The 25,306-nt window shown below is 51.8% G+C and overlaps 1 protein-coding gene across 1 annotated transcript; it reads left to right on the forward strand.

Moving 5' to 3' along the window:
• Window positions 1–5,352: 5,352 nt before the first annotated feature.
• On the forward strand, window positions 5,353–25,306 carry GPR55 (G protein-coupled receptor 55). The gene is made up of 2 exons (XM_049614718.1): window positions 5,353–5,478; window positions 17,439–25,306. The coding sequence occupies exon 2, from the start codon at window positions 17,447–17,449 to the stop codon at window positions 18,407–18,409; it is 963 nt and encodes a 320-aa protein (XP_049470675.1). The 5' UTR covers window positions 5,353–5,478; window positions 17,439–17,446; the 3' UTR covers window positions 18,410–25,306.

The raw sequence follows: 25,306 nt of genomic DNA on the forward strand, positions 1-25,306 counted from the left end.
TGTGGGGGGCAAGAGGCGCTCGGGACAAAGGGCTTTCGCCTGAGAGTGAGAGTGTTTCCTTCATCCCAGGGAGGTGGGGGGTGCTGGGACCCCCGTAACTCTGACCTGCCGGGCACTAATGGAGAAGTTTTTAATCCTCCAACCTAGGCTAAAAAAAAAAAAAAAAAAAAATTCAGAGACTTCCAGGAAGGAAATGAATACCATACTTACTCTAACTGTGGAGGAGTGAAGATACACACATTATCGAAGTGCCCAAGGCAGTTTACGGGAACAAAAGAAAGTACTGTTAACACCCAAATCGACAATTTCCATGCAGCAAAACAAATATAAAAATGTGTGCCCATAGGGAGGGGTCGGGAGGGGTGGTGTGGGGAGAAAACACGTCACAAAAAATAAGACAGACATTTAATAGCTGAAGTGTGAAAGGAAATATTAAACTCCGATTGACACGTGGGCTAAGGACTTAAGTATACTTTATGCAAAAGGAAACATGAAGAGGGGCACCTGGGTGGCTCAGTCGGTTGAGCGTCCGACTTCGACTCGGGTCATGATCCCGCAGTCCGTGAGTCAGTGCCCCGCATGGAGCTCTGTGCTGACAGCTCAGAGCCTGGAACCTGCTTTGGATTGTCTGTCTGTCTCTCTCTGCCCCTCCTCTGCGTGCACTCTCTCTCTCTCAAAAATAAATAATAAAACATTTTTAAAAATTAAAAAAAAAAAAGGAAACATGAAAAGAAAACGATTTCAAAAGGATCCACCCTTTCCAACCCCCCACGTGTCTCTAGGAAACATACAAATGCAACCCAATAGCTGCGGCTTCTGGCAGGTGACATGTACAGAGAAGCCGGGCGAGGCTATAGGCCAGAAGCCCCCAGGGCCCAGGCAGGAGTGGCAGGGCGCCCCGATTGCCAGGTGGGAGCAGAGGAAAGGCCTGGAAAGTCCTGCACCCCCACAGGACACTGGGGAGCCTGAATTAGAAGCTCTTGTGTTAACCTGGGGGCATCCACTTCGAGTCCTGAGATGTTCCGAGGCTCCCTAGAAGTGCTGGCCTCTCGTGTATAAACCACAGAACCTCTCCTCCCCTGAGTGCAACCAGAGGGGAGGCTTTGGGTGTCCGTCTTTCCATGGTCTTTACAACCTTCCCAGTGAAGGGCCCTCTCTGCCTGATGTGGAATTTCGGCCTCTGGCTTGAAGACAGCCTTTGCTCAGGGGGACTTGGGCCCCCCCCCCCCCAATTCGGGCCATAAGTGGCTACAGGCAGGACGATGCAGGGAGCAGGGAGCTCTGAAAGAATTACGAGAGCCGTGGCAGAAACGGAAGGAAAGCCCACACCCAGTTGTCCAGAACTTCAGGCCTGCAACCTCAATGCTACATTTCCAGTGAGAACCGGAGGGGGCGTGTGGGAGGGGAAGGGGTGAGTTCTAAAGGGTTGCTGCCCCCTTGTGTGTTTTACTCCACCCTGCCTCGACATTGTGAGTTGTGACCTTGAAGCTGCCAGCCACCCGGTGCCCACTTCCAAGGAGGCCGAACATTTTCCGTCTGTATGGGTGGCTATGACGGTCCAGCTGTCTTTTCAAGCAACTAGGGGGGTGGGGCAGCGTGGGGGCAGCCCTTGGGGACTCGGTTCAGACCCCAGGAAAGGGCCTCATTTCTGCTCCAGTGGAGTCGTACAGGCTAAATGCATAGGACGAGCTTGGGGACAGAACTGTGGCAGAGCCTGAAATTTTGGATCAGAGAGTGGGAGGGCACAGAGGGGCTGGACCCATCCCCCTCTTCCTGCCTTTTGGTCCTCAGTTTCTCCTGCCCTCCCTTCTTTGCTGAGGCACCCTCATTTCTGGGACCCCTACCCCCACCCCGCCCACCACCTTCAGTGTTTTATGTTGTTCTTTTCCCCGGAGACCATTGAGGCTGACACAATGGCACTGGGGGCTGGGGGTGGGTCTCAGCAGCCTCAAGCCCCGCAACCCTCTTGTCACGCCAGCTCCTGAAAACAGTTTTTGAGAGAGGTGCTACTGTCTGTCTTGATCACCAGTGCCCGGTGCAGAGTTGTGATCAACGGATCCTTGTTGGCTAGATGAATGTATGAGTGCAATTTCCAGAAGTTAGGCCAAGAGCCAAGCTGACGTAGTAGCTACGTGAGGTTGTGGCTACTTGAACCTGGGGCTGCCTGAGGCTCTCACTAGAACCAGGCTGCCTCAGATGATGGCGACCCCTTCCGCTCCCGACTCCTTTCCCGTTACTGCTGTTGCCCTCACCCCACCCTGGCCCTGCCACCCGAGTGGGTCTGTCCTGTGTCCAGTCCCTGAACTGCCCATCGCACCGTAGCTGGATTTGGGTGGCTGTTGGAAGAAAGGCACTATACTATAAAGCCTGATGGGATGGTTTCCTGTCCACCGAATTTGTTCCCCGGTTCCTCTGAGCACCCCTGCCTTTATCCTGTCTGGCCAGCATCCCCCCAGTCTCGGCTCCGGCTAGCCCCCCATGTCCCCAGGCTTCAGCTGCACAGAGACTCCTGGCCTCACCCAAGATGTCAATTTCCTTCCTCCTTTTGTCTGCACTTAGGCTATTCTCTGTGCTTCTGGCATCTTCTGTCCCTACTTTGCCCCCGTCCCTGGTCCCTGAGCAACTCCCCCAGGCGGGATTGGGGGGCATCCTGATGGTTCTGGCCCAGCTCTTACACCCTGTGATGCCCCCAGTGGGCAAGTCTTCGTCTCTGGAAGAGACGCTCCATGAGTACAGGGAGAACTTCAGTCGCTGAAGGAGGAAATTTAAGCAGCATCAGGAGAGGGTGTGGTGAGTCCCTAGGTGCTGAGGAGCCGCCCTTTGCCAAACCCAGAGTGGCTCTTTCCTCACCCTACACGCAAGTGACTCTGGAGCTCAGATGCTACCGCAGGACACTGGAAAGGTTGGAGGTCTGAGCCCCCCACTCTGGGCTTCCCAGCTGGTGGGCAGGCAGGACCTCCCACCTCTGCCCCCACACCAGGCTCCCAAAGCTTCTGATTTGTTCGGGAAGGTGAGAGGGTGGGCAGGGTGGCTGCTTCTGGGAGGTTTAAGGAATCTTCTGAGAAAAAAGTCTTCATATTTGTGACTACCCAGGCCTGGGGCGGGGGCAGGGGGAGAAGACCTAGATGGAGGGACCAGAGTCATGGGTGGGGCCTTGGGCAAGTCCCTGCCTGGCTTCCCCCTGAGGAGAGTCTCTCTGGCCCAAACAGGCTCCTGCCTCGGGCGGGGTCCCCCATCACGCTCCTGATGAAGGTCATTAGCAAAACTCTTCAAAAAAGGGTGGAAGACGGGGCGCCTGGGTGGCTCAGTCAGTTAAGCGTCCATCTTTGGCTCAGGATGACTTCAGCTCAGGTTGTGATCTCAGGGTTCGTGAGTTCAAGCCCCTCGAGCCCCACGAGCCCCGCGTCAGGCTCTGTGCTGACAGCTCAGAGCCTGGAGCCTCCTTCAGATTCTGTGTTTCCCTGTCTCTCTGCCCCTACCCCTCTCGTTCTCTCTCCCTCTCTCAAAAATAAACACACATTGGGGTGCCTGGGTGGCTCAGTCAGTTGAGCGTCGGACTTCGGCTCAGGTCATGACCTCACCGCTTGTGAGTTCGAGCCCCGTGTCATGCTCTGTGCTGACAGCTCGGAGCCTGAAGCCTGCTTCGGATTCTGGGTCTTCCTCTCTCTCTGCCCCTCCCTTGCTCTGTCTCTCTCTCTCTCTCTCTCTCTCTCTCTCTCAAGAATAAATAAAACATTAAAAAAATTAAAAAAAATAAACACACATTAAAAAATTAAAAAGAAAAGTAAGGGTGGGAGATGATTTGTATGCAGCACAGCTTACGTCATACACAGTTTTTTGTGTTAAAAGAGGGAGAAAACGAGAACATATATGTACATATGTTGGTATAGAAGCTCTGGAAGAAGAGGGTGGGCGGGCACTGGATTTGGGGGCCCAGTGGTTGGGCAGAGACATCTTACCGTATGCGTTTACATGTGTATTTGGATCATGTGCACGTACTCAAAATTCTAAATCAAAAGCAACAGCAATAAAAGAGAAATAGTAATTACAAAAGAGAGGATAGCCAGGGGGCGAGGCTCCCTTTGAGGAGGGGCTGAGTGGAGAGTCACCCGCCGTGGGCCCCCGCGTGCTGACCCCTTCCCAGGGCTCCCGACGCCACAGGCCCTGGACACCTGCATGGCTCCTCCCTGTCCTTCCCGGGACGCTTCCAGCCTCCAAAGCTGCGCCCACGACGCCCAGGCCTGGCCGACTCATGGGGGCTTACATCGGGCCAGGGGCCTACGGGGGCCTTGCTGTCTTCACTCCCAGGCCAGCTTGCGGCCCGGGTCAGGGAGTGAACTTGGTTCTGCCCATAGCACAAGCACGGGCAGGATCAGAGTCATATGGCTCTGTGAACCTCTTTTCCCAGGGATGGGGACCCCATGCTCTGGAGGGCCAGGCGACCTCCCCACGGTCACACACAGCTGTTGTTTCTACAGAGATGGCCCCATGCTGGGATGAATTACCCAGAATGGGGAGTTTCTATTCCTGTAGACACCCGAAAGTCACAGCGTGCCCGGCCTATAAAAATAGCCCGTGCTTTGGTCTCTAACGGGATCTCCTGGTCCCTCCCCGGCACCGAAGCTGAATCCGTCAGGGTGTTTCGGCCCAGACTCTCTTGAGCAGCTGCCATCTCTGAGGGGGTCCCTGCTGAGAGCCACCCAGGGTCCATGAGTGAGTCTCAGCTCCCCAGCCCTGCATGTGGGAGGCGCGGGGAAAATCTCTGCCTGAAGGGCCCTCGGGGACTGTGTGGCCCAAGGCTGAACCATGTTGCGGTGGAGGCCCTGGCGTGGGAAGCCAGGGCCCGGCACGGCTACCCACACCCGCCCTGCTGCCCGGCCCTTGAAGATGCATGTACAGGGGCTGACGCGTCCCCCGGGCTGGGGCCTTCCTGACCCGCCAGTCCCCTCAACATGAAGGCGTGCACCATCGCACTCCTTGTGTGGATGGCAGTTCTGAATCCTGAACCCCAGAAGGGCTGGAAGTCGGGACAGCCTTCTTCAGACGCTGGCTGTCCCTGTGTGACCCCCAGCCTTTCTGCAGTTGTGTCTCACCTCTGCGCGTGCCGTGGTTCTTGCCCCCCCTTCTCCCTGTTTTTTTTCGGAAGCTGAGTGAACATCAGAGGGCCTAAGAGTGAGACCGTCCCCCTAGAAACATGTTTCTCATGCCCCATTCTCGTTCGCTTGGTGGGGAGGGACGCCCACACAGCCCCTCTCCAGAGCCAAGGGAAAGAGCCCCCCCCAACCCCCCCCCCCCCCCCCCCCCCCACGCCGGGGGCTAGGGCCATTTGAAAAGCATCTTGGTCCCACCCCCTCATTTCACTGATAAGGAAGCTGAACCCCAGAGAGGGAAGTGGTTCTCTCCAGGGCAGGCTGGTGACCGAGCTGGGACGACAAGTGACATCTCACGGCTCACTCAGCTGCACCGGACCCCCAACAGGTAACAGCCCCCCGGGCCACTTAGAAAAATCGAGACACAGAGGCCACGGACTGACCTCGTTTTCCTGGATGCCGGGTGACTTCCTGAGGCCTGCTGGTGCTTTGTGGTCTGGGCTCCGTCCACACCTGCCCAGACTCGGCGTCCCAGTTGGAAGGGGTGGCCGCAGCCCCCAGCAGCCTCCACGACAATAGCAGTAGCAGGCGGAGGGCTGGTTTGTTCTTGACTATCGGTGACATTTCCTACGAACCCTCAACTTCCTCCTGATTTGACTCAGGGTTGTAGCATCTTGCTGGGGTGGGGAAACCTCACCGTAGGCAGCCCGGGAGCCTTCCCCAGGGGGGCTTGGCTTGCGTGTCACTACCTCCTGCCGACCCTACTGCCTGCCTCCCGGAACCTGGGCCTGGAAAGCACCAAGAGCCCAAGACCACACACTGTCAGGAATCACCCTCTAGCCCCTGGGCAAGGTGCTCCAGGCAGGCCAGGGCCGTGAGTAACTTCCCGGCCTCAGTGGACCCCTCTGGAGAATGGAAACAATAATGGTTTTCTCTTCCTGGGGCTCTTAAGAGCAGTAAGTGATGGAAGAGCTCGGCCATGCAGTCAGCAACTGGGAAGCTGTGCCTGCTGTTATATATCATAACTGGATTAGTCCCTATATGTACCCCTACGGTGCACGCGGATGATTGGCCCCACTTGGCCACAGCAGGGAAATCACGTCAGGTGATACAGGTGGATCAGGACAGTGGACACTTGAAGGAAGGGATGAGGTTTTTAAGAGGGGAGGCGAGAGTCTGAGGGGAAATAGGAGGCGGTAAGTGGAATCAGGCACCCCAAAAAGTGAGGAAGGGGGAGCTGGGGGCTCCTGGGTATATCGGAGGCTCTTGCCGGTGATACTGGTGATGCTGTTGGGGGAGGGGAGATAAAGGAGAGACTCAACGTGAGGGCCAGTGAGGCCCCCCACCATCTGTTTGACCTCGGGTAGACTCTAGCTTCTGTGAGCCTCACTGTCCTCACCTGTCAAATGGGCATCATTATAACAACGGTCCAGGAATGTACCGAGTTCCCACCAGAGAGCACTTAGCACAGGAACAGCCACATCTCAAGTCCCTGAACTGACCCCTCTCTGACTCCCTGAACCCCACTCCAACCTGCCAGGCTCGGGGTGCAGCTTCGGCAAAACTTTGGAGTCAGGGAGATTCTATGTGCTCTGTCCCGCCTGTGTCCTGTTCCTTTTCACATCGTGTCCTCCAGAAGCCCAGCTCAGGTGTAGACAGATGAATTTATTTATGCTATGGTGTTAGTGGCAGATAATGGCATCCAAATAAATATTTATATTCTGCTTGTGGGATTCAACACTGCACTCCCAGAGGAGACAGGAATTTCAGGCGAGGAACCTGATGACACTGGTCCAGGGGCGTGTTCCTCCTCAAACGACATTTCTCAGGCTGTACCAACTCTTCTCAGCCATGGCTGGCCCTCCCATCTTGTAGGTGGCTCACACCACAGTGCTCCGTGAGGATGAGGAGTTTGGCAGCAAAAGGGGGGAGGGTGGACCGTCTCAGCCCGCAAACCTCCCAAAGTTCCATTCTCACTGTTGCTGGTGTTTCTGGAAAGTTCTTCTGTTGATGGGAGGAGGGCTGGCTTGGTCTGAGCCACACAGCTCGGTCTGGATGCCACAGCTGTGCCTACTAGGCCTGGGGTCTGCCCCAAGTGCGACACCGGCCTAGGCGGCCACAGGAATCACAGCCCAGAGCCAGCCTGCTTTAGTAAGAGAGCCGGCAAGGTGAGGCCACGGGCTCCTGGCTCGCAGAGCTAGGCGGTGCCGTTCGGATGAGAGAACCCAGACGGAGGCCACACAGCCAGAGCAGCTAGGAGCCTTTGGACTCCTAGGCCAGTCCCTCTTCACACACAATTTTCTCTCCTCTTTACTAAACATTAGGAAACATTAATATATTGACAGAAGATTCCAGTTCAGGGTTAAAAAAACAACAACAAAAAAAAAAAAACCCCAAAAACCTTTATTAAGCGTGAATTCCCTTGACAACATTCTGGATAAATGGATCTCCTGCCTGTCCTTACATACGCCTGGTGATGGAGAGCTCAGTACAGAGCAAGGCCACTCTGTCTGCTATCAGGTGCTCCAGTAACGAGCCAGGTCTCTTTCTACGGCACCTGGAGCCCATTCTGCAGAGTCATACAGGGGAGCGTGCCTTGAGCGTTGAGGGTGCTAAAATGGCTATTCTTATATAGACCATGGGCAACTCCAGTCCTTTCCATGATCTCCCTGGGTTGTGGCTTCCTTGCCTGTCCACGTGCAGCCCCAGCCGCGAGTGCCCAGGTTACCAAAACAGCACAAAGACCTCTGTCTCTCCGTGTTCCTCTTCCAGATTCTCTAAATGTAGGCCTGGTTGCCATCATTCCTCGCTGGCTTTCGTGTTTGCAAGAATACTTACGAGTCCCCGGTTCCCCTTACGCTGTGGCCGCCTCTGTGTTTTGTGTATAAACATTGGTTCTTTCCCAATATTTCAGTGACATAGTTCTGATTTTATCTCTGACTCACACGTTATTTAAGAGACTACTTAAGAGAATGCATAGAAGTACCTATTATATATTATTAATATCATGGTGCTCAGCAAATAGTGCTGTCTTCTTTGTGGTCTGAGAACAGAAAGGGTGGCACCGCCGGGGCGTACTCGGCGGGGCCCATTCCTGGGATAAATGTGGCAAAAGATCCTTGTCTTCTTGCAAGAAAAGTCTATTCCCCTGATTTATGATGCAGTCCTCACCGATCTGCCTTTTTAATTGGGCTATTCAGAGCTTGAAAGTTCTCTGTCCACTTGATCGATGATACTCTGAGAGGGGAGCATTAAGGTCTCTACCTACAATTATATTTCCGTTTCTACTGTTTTGTGCATTTCTGGTGCGTTCCCATTACATGTTTCTTTGCTGTGCATGTTGGAACATAAATTGTTTTATGTTTTAATTATTTATTGTAACTTTGACCTTTGGAAAGTCTATATGTTACTGTCTCTATTTTTACTAAAAAAAAAAAAAAATGACTTTGTCATACTCCCTTTTTTTCTAGAGTTCTGTGTGCCTGGTAAACCAGAGATTACCCCATCGTTTTACTCTGTCTGTGTCTCTTTGGTTTCTCTGTGTTTCTTACTGGCAAAAGAGGATTGGGTTTGGGCTTTTTTTTTTTTTTTTAATGAGTGCTCCTTTTTATATGAGTATTATCATTTTTAAGGAGTGTTATAATTTTGTTATAAATGTTACATTTCTGTGAACCTCCACGGGGTTACTGTCTACGTAGAGACATGGCAGTTTTTTCATGTTTAGTTTCTATTGTGAATTTTCTCTTCCTTGTGTTTCTTTACGATAGACAAGATAATTTAACCTGAATATCGAATTTAGAAACTATTTAAGTTTGAACTCCCACATTTGTTTCTATTAACAGCTGTCCAGACTTTGGGAGGATTTATTTAAATATCTTCCCTTCCCTTGCCCCTCTCTCCATTGCTGATCAGCATTTTGAATGTTTTTTTGTATCGCTCTTTACTCCTAATGGCTGACCTGTGGACAGATGAAACTGTTTTTTTTTTAATGTTTATTTATTTTTGAAGGAGAGAGAGAGAGAGAGACAGAGCATGAGCAGGGGAGGGGCAGGGAGAGAGGGAGAGAGGGAGACACAGAATCCGAAAGGGGCTCTAGGCTCTGAGCTGTCAGCAGGGGCTCAAACCCACGGACTGTGAGATCATGACCCGAGCCGAAGTCAGACTCCCAACTGACTGAGCCACCCAGGCGCCCTGAAACTTTTCCTTTTTAAATCACACATCAGGTTTCTGTGGCCATTTCTCCTCTCTTAGGTGGCATCTGCTCTCTCACCTGTGACTTCCAATCCTCTCTGTCACTTCGTGCTTTGTTCCCAAGTTTCTCAGACGTTGCGTGTTGAGATGTTCATCTTTGACCTGGCAAGATCTATGCTTCATCAGCTGAGCACTGGTTAGTTCAAAGCATTTCTTTAAATTTTGTATGAGCCTCACTCCCACCCCTGCCGTGCCTCAAACACACACCCAGACTTTTCTTCTTTTAAGGGAAAGTCAAAGCCTCTTCTTACTTTTCTCCTAGCATTTGCTACACCTTACAAAAATTAAAATTGTTTTTGTGTCACCGCTAATTACTTGGAAAAATATATACAGAGAGAAAAAGAGAAGGAGATAAAAGATTGACTATGCACCCACTACCTGTTAGAACGTGACCAATGTTTGGCATATGGAAAGTTTTTTCTAGGTTTTTTTTCCCTGTGTGTGGGCTTTTAAAATCATAGTTGAAGTCATTCTGAATGTATAGTTCTGTAGTTTGTGGGTTTTTTACTTAGCATAGTCAGCATAAACATAACATAATCAGACAGAAAAAATTTCCATTGAGTAGATTTACCATCCTGAAATTAAGCTCCTGTTTCTATTTAAAAGTTTGTGCGTTTTTTGCCATCAGAAAAAAATGCTAAAGTAAACACGTTTCTGTACACAACTTTTCTTTCTTTTTCATAATTGACTTGAGGTAAATTTCTAATCACCGGATGAGAGATTAATAACATTTCTTTGACTTGTACTGTGAATGATCAAGTCAAGAAGCTGTGTGTACTTACCAGCATGTCAATGACTGTTTCACAGAACCCTTACCAGCTTCTTTATTGAGATGATGAGCAAAAATTTATGTCTTTGTAAATCCTCCTCTGGGAACTGTTTGTGTCTTCTGCCTGTTTGTCTGTTGAGGGTCTTGATAATGTATATGTTTTTTATACTCTTCATAAAGAAAGAACATCATTTGTCTGACATTATTTGTGTATTTTCCTTCCCTAGTATATTTCTTGATGTTAACCTTTTTTAACAGAAAGAAAATCTCCTAGGTTTCTATATATCGTGGTCAGAATATAGCCAACATAATTTCTGCTTTTTTTTTTTTAATAGAAGATTTTGTTCTTGGTAGGCAGATAATTCATTTTGGCAATTGTTTTTTTTTTGGATACTTGAGAAAAGAGTAGATTACATTTCTGTTTCAAACCAAATTCAAGAGCTTTTAATCAAATTATATTCATTCTATTGTTTATATAACTCTACATCCCAACTTATATCTTGCTTACTTGATCTGTTCAAGTTTATAGTACATTGGAGTCTGATGCTATTACCGTGTCTTTGCCAATGGCCCTTCAGATTCTAGCGATTAGACTTCTTGTACTTTTATAGACTATTATTCAGTGCATAAGATAACTCTATCGGCCTTCATAATTTTTCTTTTGTTAATGTTAAATAACCTTGGTTCTGATGCGTGGCTTTATTAAACTCTATAATGCTTGATGTGAATATTACCACTGACTTTCTTTTTATCCAGATTTGTCTGCTATACCATCATAGGACTTTTACGTTGAACATTTCTCTGTCATTAAGTGTGTCCTTTATAAGCAACAAAGAGTTGTATTTCATAGCTGACCTAAAAACGTTAGTTAATAAGGAAAGCATGACTTTTTTATGTTTATTGTAATTTCTCTGCTCAGTTTCTTTTTCCAATTTATTTACTCCTTTGCTATATGGTCTGATTTGTTTGTTTGTTTCTATCTTCTTTGGTGATTTGAAGATATGCATCCTGTTTTTAATAGTCCGTGGTTAGTTACTTCAAGGTTTAAAAAAAAAACCTCTTACATTCTCTGTAATTATCAAAGTGAAAAAAACCCCGGAACAATAACTTTAATTTCCTTTTATGGAATATCTGCTTTGCCCGTGTCCTATTACTCACCACCATCCCTGCCCCCACCACTCCAAGGGCATTCTTCCTTCTTCATTAATTGATCTAAGGGATTACCACTTGTCTTTTAAAAAAATTTGTTATTATTTTTTTTACCTTAATTAAAAAAAATTTTTAATGTTTATTTATTATTGAGAGAGAGAGAGAGAGCGAGAGCACAAGTTGGGGACAGGCAGAGAGAGAGGGAGACACAGAATCCGAAGCAGGTTCCAGGCTCCGAGCTGTCAGCACAGAGCCCGACGCGGGGCTCGAACTCACGGACCGCGAGATCATGACCTGAGCCGAAGTCGGTCACTTAACCGACTGCACCACCTAGGCGCCCCTGTTACTATTTTTTTTTAAGTTAATTTATTTATTTTGAGGGAGGGACAGAAAGAAAGAGAGAATCCCAAGCAGTCTCTGTGCCCAGGGTGGGGCTCGAGATCATGACCTGAGCCGAAACGAAGAGTCGGATGCCTAACCGACGGAGCCACCCAGACGCCCCTACCTCTTGTCTTTTTTAAGTGACCTCTTTTACAGCACTTTTCTTTTAAGTTTACATTTGTAACCATAGTCATCATAGCTGAAGTCTCTTCGTGGTTCCCTGCTTTTAATGCTCTGCCCTAAGCTTTCCACCTTGATATTTTCATTCTTCATTGTCATTACCTCACGGAGGTCTAAATTTTTGCATTTTGGAGTCCATTTCTTTCTGGAAGCCACACATTTCTGAGGGTAGTTTTCTGTGCTCTTCACACCGTCACAGCAACCCCGGTGGGTAGGAAAGACTCGTGTCCACATTTTCTCCCTCAGACCTCTTCTGTCGCGAATTACTTTTTCAGAGAGGTTTCCAAGGAATTCGCTTTGTTTATTCACAGATGTTTGTAGGCCTCGATATTAATGTCATCTAAAGACGGGAGCGGAACATCTGGGAGGGGCTCTCTTCCCATAAATTTGGCACGAAACATGGCTTCTCTGATCCAAGTTCTCATCTTCTTTGTTGTCCGATTCAGCCCCATCTCTCAGGCCCCCCCGCTGCCTGTCGGTGACGAACCAAGGTCATCTTGGGCCCTTCAGGTCTCTTCACACATCTGATTTGCTTGACCCGTGACCTCTTCCCATTCAATTCTATTTCCTCCCTGGTCCGAGGCTGGAACCAGGGCCCGTTCAAATGCTTCTTGTGAGGCGATCAGACCCACCATCCCTGCTGAAGAAAGAGAACACATATGGACGGTCCTGATGGGAACGGGAATTGGGAACGTCCCCACTACTGCACGTCACACGCTACCCAGCTTGTGACGTAAATAAGAAGCATTACGACAGCCTCAGGGGTGGCCATCAGGTGGCTGCGCCAGCGTCCCCCTTCAGGAGACCCCGCTGCCCCGTGGGAGCACTGGTGACTTACAGCCCAGCTCTGCCCCTTCAGCTCCACAGTGATGGTGGTCCTGGGGCCACACTGTCCTTGCGTTGCTTCCAGCCAATCACCGAGCCCGGCAGAGGCACTAGTCCTGGGTGACTCCCGCTTGACCTGGGACCCCTCCACCAGGCCACCCAAGCTTAGGGGCTCCCCAGTGGTCCGGCCAGCAGGTTTTCAGAGCCTCACCGTGCACTGACTCTCCTCCCACAGAAGGCTTCCTTCCCTCTCTCCTTCCACAGGTGTCCGACCTGCCTCTCCTCTTTATCCCGCACCGACATTTGTCCCAAGAAATCTCTCAAATGTCTACTCCTGTCTCAGCGTCTGCTTCTCAGCGTCCCAACCCCGCCACCCCCCACCTCAATGCAACAGGTGGACAGGTGGGTTGGTGCGGATCCCCGGGTTGGCGGGAACAGGAACTATCGAGGGCCCCTGGCAACAGGTCAAGTGTGGGGAGCTTGCTGGCTCCTAGCACAAGTGGACTGGCCGTTGTTGGCAGCTGATCTTCGAGAAAAATGACTGCTTTATCTCTTGCTGCAGGCTGGAGCCTTTTTATCTTCTTCCAGAGATGTTCCTGATCTTTTTTTTAAAGAAGGTTTTTTTTAGAAACATGGTTTCCTTGAACTTTCCGAGGGAATTCAGAGGATTAATTTTTCAGATGCTCTGCTTACTCTGCCGTTAGCTGGAAGGTTTTTTTTTTTCCAACCTAATTTCTTTTTGACAGTCCATAGAGTGCTTTCTCTGACTTCAAAGATTTCCATTTGAAAAGTTGCCATTTGAAGTCTGTCAGTAATTCAAATGTGCCCTTTAGGATGGTCCTCCCGGAGAACACTGATAGCTGAATTGTGTCTCTTTCCCACACATACACCCGGTGCCATCGAGTCAGACAAGCCCCAGCCTCCGTCAGACCATTTTTCTCCCTTTGTTTTTCTTTGGTTTGTTTGACTCAGCCTCATGCTGGGGCTGGGTTGGGTTTTACCTTTGAGCACCACTGACTTTTTTTCTTGGCCGCTTTAGTTGTAGTCATTGAACCACTGGTGATGCAGTAGATTCTTCCATGGAGGACGCCTGAGCATGACCCAGCTAAAAAACGGACGCCTGAGTTCCTCTTTTTTGCAGCCTCGTTGAATTTCTTTAAAAACAAACCTATATTTGCTCTTATTCTTGTGGCTCTTGGCTTACTGCTGCTTCTGCTATTGAAGGTGACTTCTCTGAGCCAATCGAGTCTTCCTGTTTGGTGTTGCAACACTTTCCGGTGAGACCGGGATTTGTTTTTTTTTTTTTTTTTTTTTCTGGCCTGCCTTTGTCATCATTTTTGAAATTTCTCTTGCTGGTTCTAAGTTATTCTAGCTATTTTCTGAGATAGGCCTGGGGATATTTTGGCATTTTTAGCCGGGAGGAAGCAGCCTGCCAGCTTGTGTTTCTGACAGGTGTCCTCCAGTGGGAGCAGGTGCGCCTGGGGCTCCCCACTGCACAACTCCAGGAGGCGCTCTTCGCAGACACCTCGGGAGCACGAAGCTTTAAATGTGAGGAAATACATTTTCCTACATCCTTTGTGATATAAACCCCTAAGCATAGTTAACACATAGGAAACCGCCAAATCAAGCAATGTATGTTAAATGTTTAACACATAGTTCTCCATGGATGATACAAAAATATATTCTTTTTTGCTAGCAGTTAGAGAGGGTTTGGGAATGGCATTCTTTTATATATTTTTTAATGTTAATTTATTTTGAGAGAGACAGAGAGAGATTGGGGGAGGGGCAGAGAGAGAGAGAGAGAGAGAGAGAGAGAATCCCAAGCAGGCTCCCTACTGTCAGTGTGGAGTCTGACATGGGGCTCGAATTCATGAACGGTGAGATCATGACCTGGGCCTCAATCAAGAGTCAGATGCTTAACTGACTGAGCCACCCAGGCGCCCTGGGAATGGCATTCTATATAGGGTCTCAAAAATACCCAAATCCTTCCTTCCCAAAGGCTTATAAGGGAATTATACTAAAAGACAATAGCAGAATGGGAATTCTCTTACCCATATCTGTGGAGCAAAGAAATAAGTCACACAGATGTTTGTTGTGGAAGTTTTTGTTCCCTAAAACCCCTAGAAAACCTAAATGTTCGTGAGTAGGCTATTAGCTAAATGAGTTGTGGTATCTCCTCACAACAAGAAACAACAGTGCGTATTAAGAAGAAAAAGTCAATTCATCGATGTTGACGTGGAACAATTTCCAAGAAACATTGCAAAGTGACAAAGCAAAGAGCTGTGGGTGTAATATTTTCCAAATTTAAAGGAGCATCATATGTATATATGTATGTATGTATATGTGTGTGTATGCGTGTGTGTGTGTGTGTGTGTGTATGCCTATCTTTGGAAAATTTCTGGAAAAAGTATGCACAGAACTGTTAACCGTGGTTGCCTCTGGAAAAGACAACTGAGGCCCTGGGGTACAATAGGGGCTTCTGTTTCTTTCTTTCTTTTTCTTTTCTTTTCTTTCTTTTTTGTATTGTCTGAATATCTTATGGAATGCATGGAATACTTTTTCAATTAAAAAAAAAAAAAACTAGGGTCGCCTGGGTGGCTCAGTCAGTTAAGTGTCTGACTCTTGACTTGGGCTCAGGTCATGATCTCACGGTTCATGGGTTCAAGCCCCGCATTGGGCTCTGGGCTCTGTGCTGACAGTGGGGATCCTGCTTGGGATTCTCTGTCTCTCCCTCCCTCTGCTCCTCCCTGACTGGCTCGTGTGCATGTGCGCGCACGTTCTCTCTCGCTCTCAAAATAAATACATATACTTAAAAAAACCTAGTAGAACAACATGAGCTCAGCTGATAGCTGCATTGGTCGCGAGTACAGGGTTCTTGGTCACAGACTATGTTGGCACCTTCTCCCTGCCACATCGACATTTTGGACCTCAACCCCTGCTGCCAGGAAGTCCTGAGGTCAGGAGAGTCCTAATGAGTAGTCTGTGGCCCAGAGCGACTGACCTCCCACCTGCAGCGACCTTGTGTGCTCTAGGACATGGCACGCCCAGCGCCTCAGACCAGCCACACCCGCTCATCTGTTGGGGGCGGGAGAAAGGAGCTTGGGTGGAATCGGGCTCATATTTGAATTCTCTGTCCACTGGGCTGCACACGCCCTGGCTTTGATCTGCTCCAGGACCACCGTTACGGACCTTGTGTCCCAACCTCCCTTTCCCAAATTCAAATGCAGAAATCTAACACCCAAGGTGGTGGCATTAGGAGGTGGGGCTTTGGGGGAGGTGATTAAATCCTGAGGGCGGAGCCCTTGTGGGTGGGATCAGTGGTTTTAGAAAAGAGACCCCGAAGAGCCCTCTTGTCCTCTTTCCACCACGTGAGGACACAGAGAGAAGTTGGCAGTCTGCACCCTGGAAGAGGGCCCTCACCCAACTGTGCTGGCACCCTGATCTCGGACTTCCAGCCCCCAGAGCTGTGAGATACAGATTTCTGCTGTTTATAAGCTCCACAGCCCACTGAACCAAGGCAGTCACCTACCACGATACAGAAGTCCACAAGGGCGTGCACCCGCCCCCCTCTCCCCAATTTGGCCAGCTCTTAAGTGAGACCTGACCAGGTCCTGCCTTGGACCCTCATCTTTGGCCTGATCGGAAGCCCTGACTTGGGATCTTCTGTCTGTTGGCAACCAGCTTCCCCGTGCAGCCACACTGCAGCCTGGTCCTCTTGTCCTTGAGACCAGCTCTAATTGTCCACCTGTGTAAAAGCCTTTCTTTGCCCCGTGGAGAACTCAAGCCGTCACATTCCCTCTGGGAATGTCCTTTCTTCCATGTCTCTCCATTTTCTGTCTGGTTTTCTCCTTGATGTAACAAGAGGCTGCAGCACCTCTAGACTTTATGTCTTTCCAACGTCAAGTCCCACTGAGAGAGAGCCCCAACCCCCTTCCTAGAAACCCAAGTAAGAGTTACTGTTGCTTTTTGTCCTGAGTGGGTCAAATGTCTATCCCTGAACCAATGAACAACTAGTCACCGTGTCTGTGACCAGCCCTTCGGGCAGAGGTGGGGTCAACTCTGTCCAGCCTTCTTGGATGCGGGTGGCAGGGAGCAGACAGACAGCCTGCAAAGAGGGTCTGGGTCCCCGAAACAGCATTTGAGTTCCTGGTCAAGCTGTAGCTCATCAGCCCTGCCCTAGTTCTCATGTTCTCAGCGGTGTGAAATTCTCGCTTTGCTTAAGCCAGTTTGGGTCAGGTTTATGTCATTGTTACTATTTTCTTCTTCTTCTTTTTAAATGTTTCTTGATTTTTGAAAGAGAGAGAGTGAGCAGGGGAGGTGCAGACAGCGGGGCCGGGGGAGGGGTGGGGTGCAGAGGATCCAAAGCCGGCTCCGCACTGATAGCAGAGAGCCTGACATGGGGCTTGAACTCACAAACCGTGAGATCACGATCCGAGCTGAAGTTGGACACTCATCCAACTGGGCCACCCAGGCATCCTGGTGATTGTTACTACTTTCAACAGAAAGAGTTCCGACTGAAGAAAAGGACAGATGTTCACACACAATTCCATTTTTGTAAAAGAAAAAAGGGACACACACGTGTGCACGTGTGTGTGCGAGTGTGAGAGAGTCTGGAATGGTACACAGAAAAAGGTAATAGTGGTTATACTTGGGCAGCTGGATTAGAGGCAATGTTTTCTTGCATTTTCGAATTGTTATTTAATGGGCACGAATGGCGGTGGGACAAAGTCACTTGGGTCCATCACTTGGAGAGAGCGAGAGGAACTTCGTCTAATCTGCTATTGGTGTTGTAGGAAAGAACATGAGTCAGCAGCTAAACAGAAGCCGGAGCTGCTCCTTCAGCGATGTGGATGAGCTGATGGGGACGGTGCAGCTGGCCGTCCACATCCCCACCTTCCTCCTGGGCCTCCTCCTCAACGTGCTGGCCATCCGAGGCTTTAGCACCTTCCTGAAGAAGAGGTGGCCAAATTATGCTGCCACTTCCATCTACATGATCAACCTGGCAGTCTTTGACCTGCTGCTGGTGCTGTCCCTTCCGTTCAAGATGGCGATGTCCAACGTTTGGGCTCCCCATCCTTCCGTCTGTACCTTCGTGGAGTGTGTCTACTTCGTTAGCATGTACGGGAGTGTCTTCACTATCTGCTTCATTAGTCTGGATAGATTCTTGGTCATCCGGTACCCGTTCCTGGTCAGCCACCTCCGGTCCCCCAGGAAGATCTTTGGCATCTGTTGCACCATCTGGGTCCTCGTGTGGGCGGGGAGTACTCCCATCTACAGCTTCCACGGGAAGGTGGAAAAGTACACGTGCTTCCACAACATGTCCGATGGCACCTGGAGTCCCCAGGTCTTCTTCCCCCTTGAGGTGTTCGGCTTCGTTCTTCCCCTGGGTGTCATGGGTTTCTGTTCCTCCAGGAGCATTCACATCCTGGTCCGCCGTCAGGGCCTCACCGAGGACTGTGTCCAGCAGAAGGCCTGCATCTGGACAATTGCAGCCAGCCTGGCTGTCTTCGTGGTCTCCTTTCTTCCGGTCCATTTGGGCTTCTTCTTGCAGTTCCTGGTACGGAATGGCTTTATTGTGGAGTGCAGAGCTAAGCAGAACATCAGCTTGTTCTTGCAATTGTCCATGTGTTTCTCCAACATCAACTGCTGCCTAGATGTCTTCTGCTACTATTTTGTCATCAAAGAATTCCGCACGGACATCATGGCCCACCAGCCTTCCAGGGTCCAGCTCGTCCGCCAGGATACCATGACCAGCAGGATCTAAGGAAGGAAAGACCTACGCAGAAGAAGGAACCCCCGGCCCCAAATCCCAGTAGCAGATATCGCGTTCCGACGTTTCTGATGTGGTGGACGGATGTGGCACATTTGCTGGTGTGCTTTCCCTTGTGATGCTCATTGAACACTGTCTTTGCTCATTATGCTCCAAAGAGCTTTCCCCAGCATGCAGACAACTGGACATGAATCACCCGGTATTTGGGAATCTCTGAAGGACCCGAGAAACGGGTGAATTCTTTATTTCTAAGCTCAAAAACATGAGGCAGAAGAATTGAGAAAGAGAAGGAGACCATCGGAGCCAGGCTGTTTCCCAGCTCTTCCCCATCCTTCTGTTAGACTAGAAGGTTCTGGAAAGGAAGAGAGACGAGTTAGGAGAGAGACCCGAGAGGGTTGGTCATGGTGGAAAATGCTCTGGGAACAGACGGAGCAGGAGGGATGTAGCAAGCTCCTTTCTAGTTTGGGGATCCCAGGGTAGAGCAGACTTGTACTTCCCCATCCTTTCTGGGGCTTTGTTGGCCAATAACCTCACAGAGATGATAGCAAGTGGGGGTGAGAGGGGCAGAGAAAGAACCTACAGAGAGCCCCAAGTTTCCTATGGGAAAGAAGGGCCTGGGAAGCCAGCCAAAGCTTCCCGTGTCCTCCCCAAGGCTGCAGAAGGATGAGGGGAGCCGGTGTGAACCAGGCCATGGTGAAGCTATGGATGCTTTGTGGAAGAATTGGGGACAGAGTAGAAGGGCACTGGTGACACCTGAGAGCCACAAGGGAATTGGATACACCTGGGGAAGGACGGTGACAGGCCAAGGACCCCCCGTTGCCATCATGATGTCCTTTACATGGAGTATTAGCACTGGTGCAGCAGGAAGAGAGGCAGTGGGGACAAGCCTAGAAGAGGGGGAAATTCCTGAACGTGACTAGCTGGCTCTCTTGACCAGACAAGACCAGTTAATTAGACCATTAATGTTAATTAGACCATTTCATGGGAAGGATGAGAAAGAATCAGGCTTGATTTGGTTCAGCCAGAGGAGAATAAGGAACATGTGTTTGTCTTGCCCACCTGAATCCTGCCAGGACGGCTGGCTCGGAGCCACTGTCCACAGAACTGTCCCTCTCCAGTGGCCGGGAGGAGGCAAATGAGCGAGCCGGGAATGGGAGGAATCATCTCGATGGCATGGAGCCCCCTGGCAGTTCCTACTCGAAGACCAAACAACTGCCTCCCGGTTTGGACCGGGCTTCTCCCTCCAGTGGCCCTGAGGAGGAGGAACGGTGGCGGCTGTGAGCCTTGCGAGGACATAGCCGCCGCTCCAGAGAGCAAAATGACTAGAAGGATGGGTTGTGGGGTGGTTTTGCGAGACGGAGTGAGTGGGACGAGATGTAAGGGATGAGACCTAATGTGAGAAAGGGGGAGGTCTTTAGGAAGAAAAGAACCACTTTCCACTTGGAGGGAAAGGGGCTTCCACTGCCAAAGGGCGGATGGAAGGTAGATGGCTTGTGGCCGAAGAAGAGGGAGATTTCGATAACCCTGCCAGGAGGCGGGGGCGGAGGCTGGGTGATTACCGAGGTGAGGCCCGAAGCCACAGGGCTCTGTGAAGGGGTGGGGTAGCGGTGGGGGGTGGTGGAGAGGAAGCGTGGAGGGCAGAGCTGCTTCCTGCTTGAGAATCGCCAGCTCGGCTGAGAGCATCCAAGGGCAGGAGCCCCTCTGCCTCCTGCTTCCACCCCAGCCAACTCAGTAGTCAGGTGGAGGGAAGGGTGAGAACACGGCGTCAATGAAAAGGGTGGAAATAGCTGTGGAGGAATGATCGCGACCAGGACCAGAGGCTCCCGCCCCTCCCACACTGGGCATCCAGGAACCGGTAGCCTGGGGCAGGGGCTCTGCTGTCCAAGCTGCCCTGAGGTGCCTACACCCTGCACCGTTTCGCGGCCATCCTGGACAGAGGCTCTAAGAAAGCCAGGCTGTTACATCCAGCAGGACATTGGTGCCGGGGGTTGGTGGCGGGGCGGGGGGGGGGGGGGGGGGGGGGGGAGCGGTCAGAGCCCATGGGTACGTGCAGTCATCGCCTCTCCCTCAGTTTCTCTCTTTGCACTGGGAGCTGGGAGTCCAACATGTGGCACTTATATCGACCACTTACATAGGGCCAGACAGGTTTCCTGAGAGAAGATTGATGGCAGGGCCCTGACAACCCATCACCCCCTGTGGATGTTCATAAACATAAAATGTCCTGGGGGCAGCATGACCCTGCCCGAGCCGGGTGATGGAGAAGGCGAGAGGGGAAGCTAGACCTGTGAGCTCAGGTTGATATGGCAACCGTGGACTTGTGGGTGAGCCTTAGAGACCCCCCCGCCCGCCCGCCACTGATCCCAACAGGCTGGAGGAGCCCACGAGCCTCTCCTGTCTCTCCACGGGGACCCATCCTGGTCTACGAGTCACAGAGGACTCAGCAGGGCCTGTAGGGGTGGGCTCAGGTCCAGCGCTTCAGACCAGGCCGCTCTGCAGGAGGGTCCACACTGGAGGCCAGTCAGACCCAGCAGGCACAGGAGGGACAGAGGTCAGGGTCAGGGTCAGGGTTCAGGTGCTGAAGCACTCGAGGGCCCACGCCCGCAGCGAGCGGTATCGAGTTGGGGAGCGCTGAGCTTAGTTGTGGAAATCACTGAAATTCCTGCCATCAAAGGAGGCTGGGGGACGTTATTTGGCCATAAATGTGACCTATTTTTCCTCCCGGTCTGGAAAAACCTGAGACATACTTGTCATATGTGCATGTATGAAGCTAGCCCAATTAAGTGGAAAATGACTTGTTTAATCGGATTTGCCAAATAAATCGATTCCTGGGATGCTGTGTGATCTGGTCTTGGGTGGCGCTTACCGGCTCCAGTGTAGGGCCGGTCCCTGGTGGTCCCTTGCCTGGTGACCCAACAATCTTGGCCGGAGGGACCAAGAGGGGCCCAGGCGGAAGCAGCCACATGGACGCCGAGCGTGAGCAGACACAGGAGCGGAGCCGGGGCCTGCCCGAGTGGCCAGGAGCCGGACCCTGCAGAGCCTGGCTCAGTGCAGGTCCCCGCATCTGCTCGGGGACTTGGTTCTCCGCGATAGCAGCTGCACCCTCTCCCTCCATCTTGTCCGACCACCACCATGATACTGGAGCTGCTTCCCAAGGCCCTGGCTCCTTTTACAGACATCGCGAGGCCCAGCAGAGGAGACCTGCTGACCACCAAGGGGCCGAAGACCCAGGGCCAGTACTCCAGAGGTCCTTTGCTGTGACCCGTCCCTTCACGAACTGCCTGCGGAGTGAGTCTACTCTCCCGGGTTAAATCTGAGTTTTCCTTTATGGCTCCTCACATGTGGACCCTGCTCACCTATCCAGAGCTCCTGGAGAATGTGAACTCCTGGGTGCTGGCCCCGGGGCCACCTCTTTCTCCTAAATTCCCCACAGTCTCAACTACAGCCCAGTTCTGGCCTGGGTACCGAGGGCTAGCTGGGGACATCCTTGCTCCTTGACGATTGCTATATGTGCCCCCCACCCCCCCCTGCAAATCCATATGTTGAAGCCCTAACCCCCAGTATGATGGTATTTGGATGGGGCCTTTGGGAGATACTCAGTTGTATTTATTTATTTAAATGTTTGTTTTTGAGAGAGCGAGAGCATGTGCGCGAGTGAGTGGGGGAGGGGCGGAGAGAAAGAGGGGGACAGAGGATCCGAAGCAGGGTCTGTGCTGACAGCAGTGAGCCCGATGTGGGGCTTGAACTCACGAACTGTGAGATCATGAACTGAGCCCAAGTCGGACGCTCAACTGACTGAGCCACCTGGGTGCCCTGGGAGATACTTAGTTTTAGATGGCTTCCTGAGGTTGGCGCCCTCATAATGGGATTAGTGCCCTGACGTGAAGAGCCACCAGAGTGCTTTCTCCCTCTCCACCTGCATGCCCCGAGGAAAGGCCATGTGAGGACTCAGGGAGAAAGAAGGCAGCCATTTGCAACCTAAGCAGAGAGCCCTCAGCAGACATCAACCCCGCTGGCACCTCGACCCTGGACTTCCCGGCTCCAGAACAGTGAGAAATAAATTCCTGTTGTCAGAGTCGATGGTGTGATGTTAAGGCAGCCCAGGAAGACCGATACAACAGCCATTTCCTACTGACCCAGCGGCCACCTCACATCCGGGCCACGTCCCCTCGGGGGACAAGGGCTGACCTTCCTTGGGGATATCGGCCCCCGTGGAGCATTTGGCAGGCACAGTGCTGGTCCATGGGCTGCACAGTCCTCCTGACTCTCTCTCCGGGGACCCTGTGAAGCTGAAAGTCATGATATTTATGCTACCTAGCTGCTACGGGATCCTGATGACCTTTGCACTAGAAAGATCCCCGCCTTATGGCAAGTTGCCACAAGTAGACGCTAATTGCAAAGATGCTTGAAAGGGCTGAGGCCTGGCAGGTGACTGTGGAGACCAGCAGAGGTAAAAGGGATTTTGTTAAGAGATCACGAGGAGAGCCCGGTATCGCGGAGCTGTCTCGGGGTGGAGACACCGGCATCCGCTCTCAGGAACCACGTGGAAATGGTGGTGGAGATTCCCACACCGAACCGCCCTCCGCTGATCCCGGTGCCGTGGACAGTGACCTCCCAGGGCCAAGGAAAGGAGGCAGCTGGGGTCACCGCGAGAACCCCGCTGCCGAGGGGGCAGGGGGCTCAGGATCCGTAAGAACAGCGCTTTGTGGAAGCAGCACCCCCTGCAGCTACTGTCACGGCCCCCTCCTGCTTTTGTCCACCCACAGCCGGCTTCGCTAGGGAGCCCAGGACACAGAGCCGTGAACGGGCGTTGAAGGGAGGGTGGGTGGCTGGGCAGGATGGACGCCCCGAGCTTGAAGCTGAAGGCCAAGCAGATGCCCCTCTGCCCAATTTGGGCCTGAGCCTCCTCTGCCCGCCCCCCTACCCCCCCAGCCAAGAGCCCGCAGAACGTGTCCTCCTCACAAAGCCACTACAGGAAGGACAGCATGGCGCCTTGATCGTGAGCTACAACCTACTTATGGCCCTCTGCACCTTGAAGTCTGGGAGGGAAGATTCGAAGCGCTGTCACATCAAAGCCCAAGGTCAGTTCTGCTCGGTGGAGGGGCCCCGAGTTCACCTTCGTTCTGGGGGCCATCGTGGAGCAGGTGTAACCAAGATACTCCCTGTGAGGGGAGGCTGTTGGGACGGGGTTCCGGGGGACGCCCACAGTCACACAAGCATCTCTGCAGAGTGTGTCCCCCTGAGAGAGCCCTCGTCTCTAAGGACAGCTCGGGGGGTACCTCCGTGCAGGTGAGGGCGCGCAGCTGTGTGTGTGTGTGCTTCTCGGTGAAGCCAGGACTCGCAGAGGACTGCCGGGGGGGTGGGGGGCGCACAGAACTGAGGAGAGATCCGCAGGAATCAGACTTGACGGGGCCAGATGCAGGTGGCCCAAGGGTCCAAAGAATCAGAGATCCAAGGGTCCAAAGCTGATTCTCATGGATGGTGCGTTTAAGACGGAATGGCTCTGACTTGGGGCACATACTGTGTCCAGTAAGCCAGCGGTCGCGGGTGAGGTCCAGGGCCAACCACAGCTCTGGCCGTGGAGGGGTGGGGGTTTCCCCGAAGGGCAGAGAGGCCTTACGGACTGGCACCAGATGGGTGGGGAGATGTCTCCCTCCCCAAGGTATGCTGGGCTCTGGGCTCTGGGTGTGGCCACCTCCAGTGGCAGATACAAGCCTCCCTGCTGTGCTTTTCTGCAGGTTTTCCTAAGTCTCAGGCGTGACCTTAAAGCGGCAGTTGGGGCTCAGCTCTCACTGACGGGAATCCAGCGTGTGGCGCAGAGCGGAGCGGGGCACGAAGGCAAAGTCGGGAGGCACGTGGGGAACCTGGCAGCATGTCCTGGGGCAGGAGGCCCCGAAATACATTGGGAGGAGAAGGAGGGGAGACCAGAGAGAGTCAGGGAGCTGGACAGGATGAAAAGGATGGCAGAGGGCAAGTGTGATCTGGGAAATCTCTAGTAAATGATGGAAAGTTGTGCAGTGCCCAGCACGGGCGGATGTGGAAACAGGGAAGGGAGGCTTGGCAGCCGGCAGCTTGAGGCAGCATCAGGGAAAGAGATGCCGAAGGGCGTCACCCATGGGATGTGTGGCTGTCACGGGCCGGGCTCTGTTCCCCCTCAAGGCTGTGACACTGGGGTCTCAGTGAGGCTTATCCAAGCCTTCCAGGCAGGAAGCCAGGGTGACCCTGGGGGACTGAAGGTTGTTTGGTAACTGTGGGACCAGAGCAGGCCACGGCCACTCCCGTGGGCTGAATGCTGGACTCCCCAAGGCTACCTCCCTCCTGTGGCCAGAGTTGGCCATGGTCCTGAGCTACATTCAAGGTGGGCTCCCGAGGCCTTGGAGGCAAATGGGGAAAGCTCGGGTGCTGGGTCAGAAGGTCAAGGCTGACTCCTGTCTCCACCCCTGACCATGTGTGCTCACGGCCAAGGTACCCCATGCGGTGTCCTTACTTCAGCTCTGCCCACGATGCAGCAACACATAGAAGATGTCTGGCACGCGGCAAGCACTTGATAATTTATTCAGAACTAGAATTGCAATCACGTAGAATAATTGAGTTAGGATTGTGGTGAGTTCCTTTTTAAAACAAACAAAAAAAGGGGGCGCCCGGTGGCTCAGTCGGTTAAGCGTCCGACTTCGGCTCAGGTCGTGATCTCGCAGTCTGTGAGTTCGAGCCCCATGTCGGGCTCTGTGCTGACAGCTGGGAGCCCGGAGCCTGTTTCGGATTCTGTGTCTCCCTCTCTCTCTGCCCCTAACCCACTCGCATTCTGTCTCTGTCTCTCAATAGTAGATAAACATTAAAAAATTTAAGAAAATAATAAAACAAAATAAAACAAACAAACAAAAAAAGAAGACGAAG

The sequence above is a fragment of the Panthera uncia genome (assembly GCF_023721935.1).
Source record: "Panthera uncia isolate 11264 chromosome C1 unlocalized genomic scaffold, Puncia_PCG_1.0 HiC_scaffold_3, whole genome shotgun sequence".
NCBI lineage: Eukaryota > Metazoa > Chordata > Mammalia > Carnivora > Felidae > Panthera > Panthera uncia.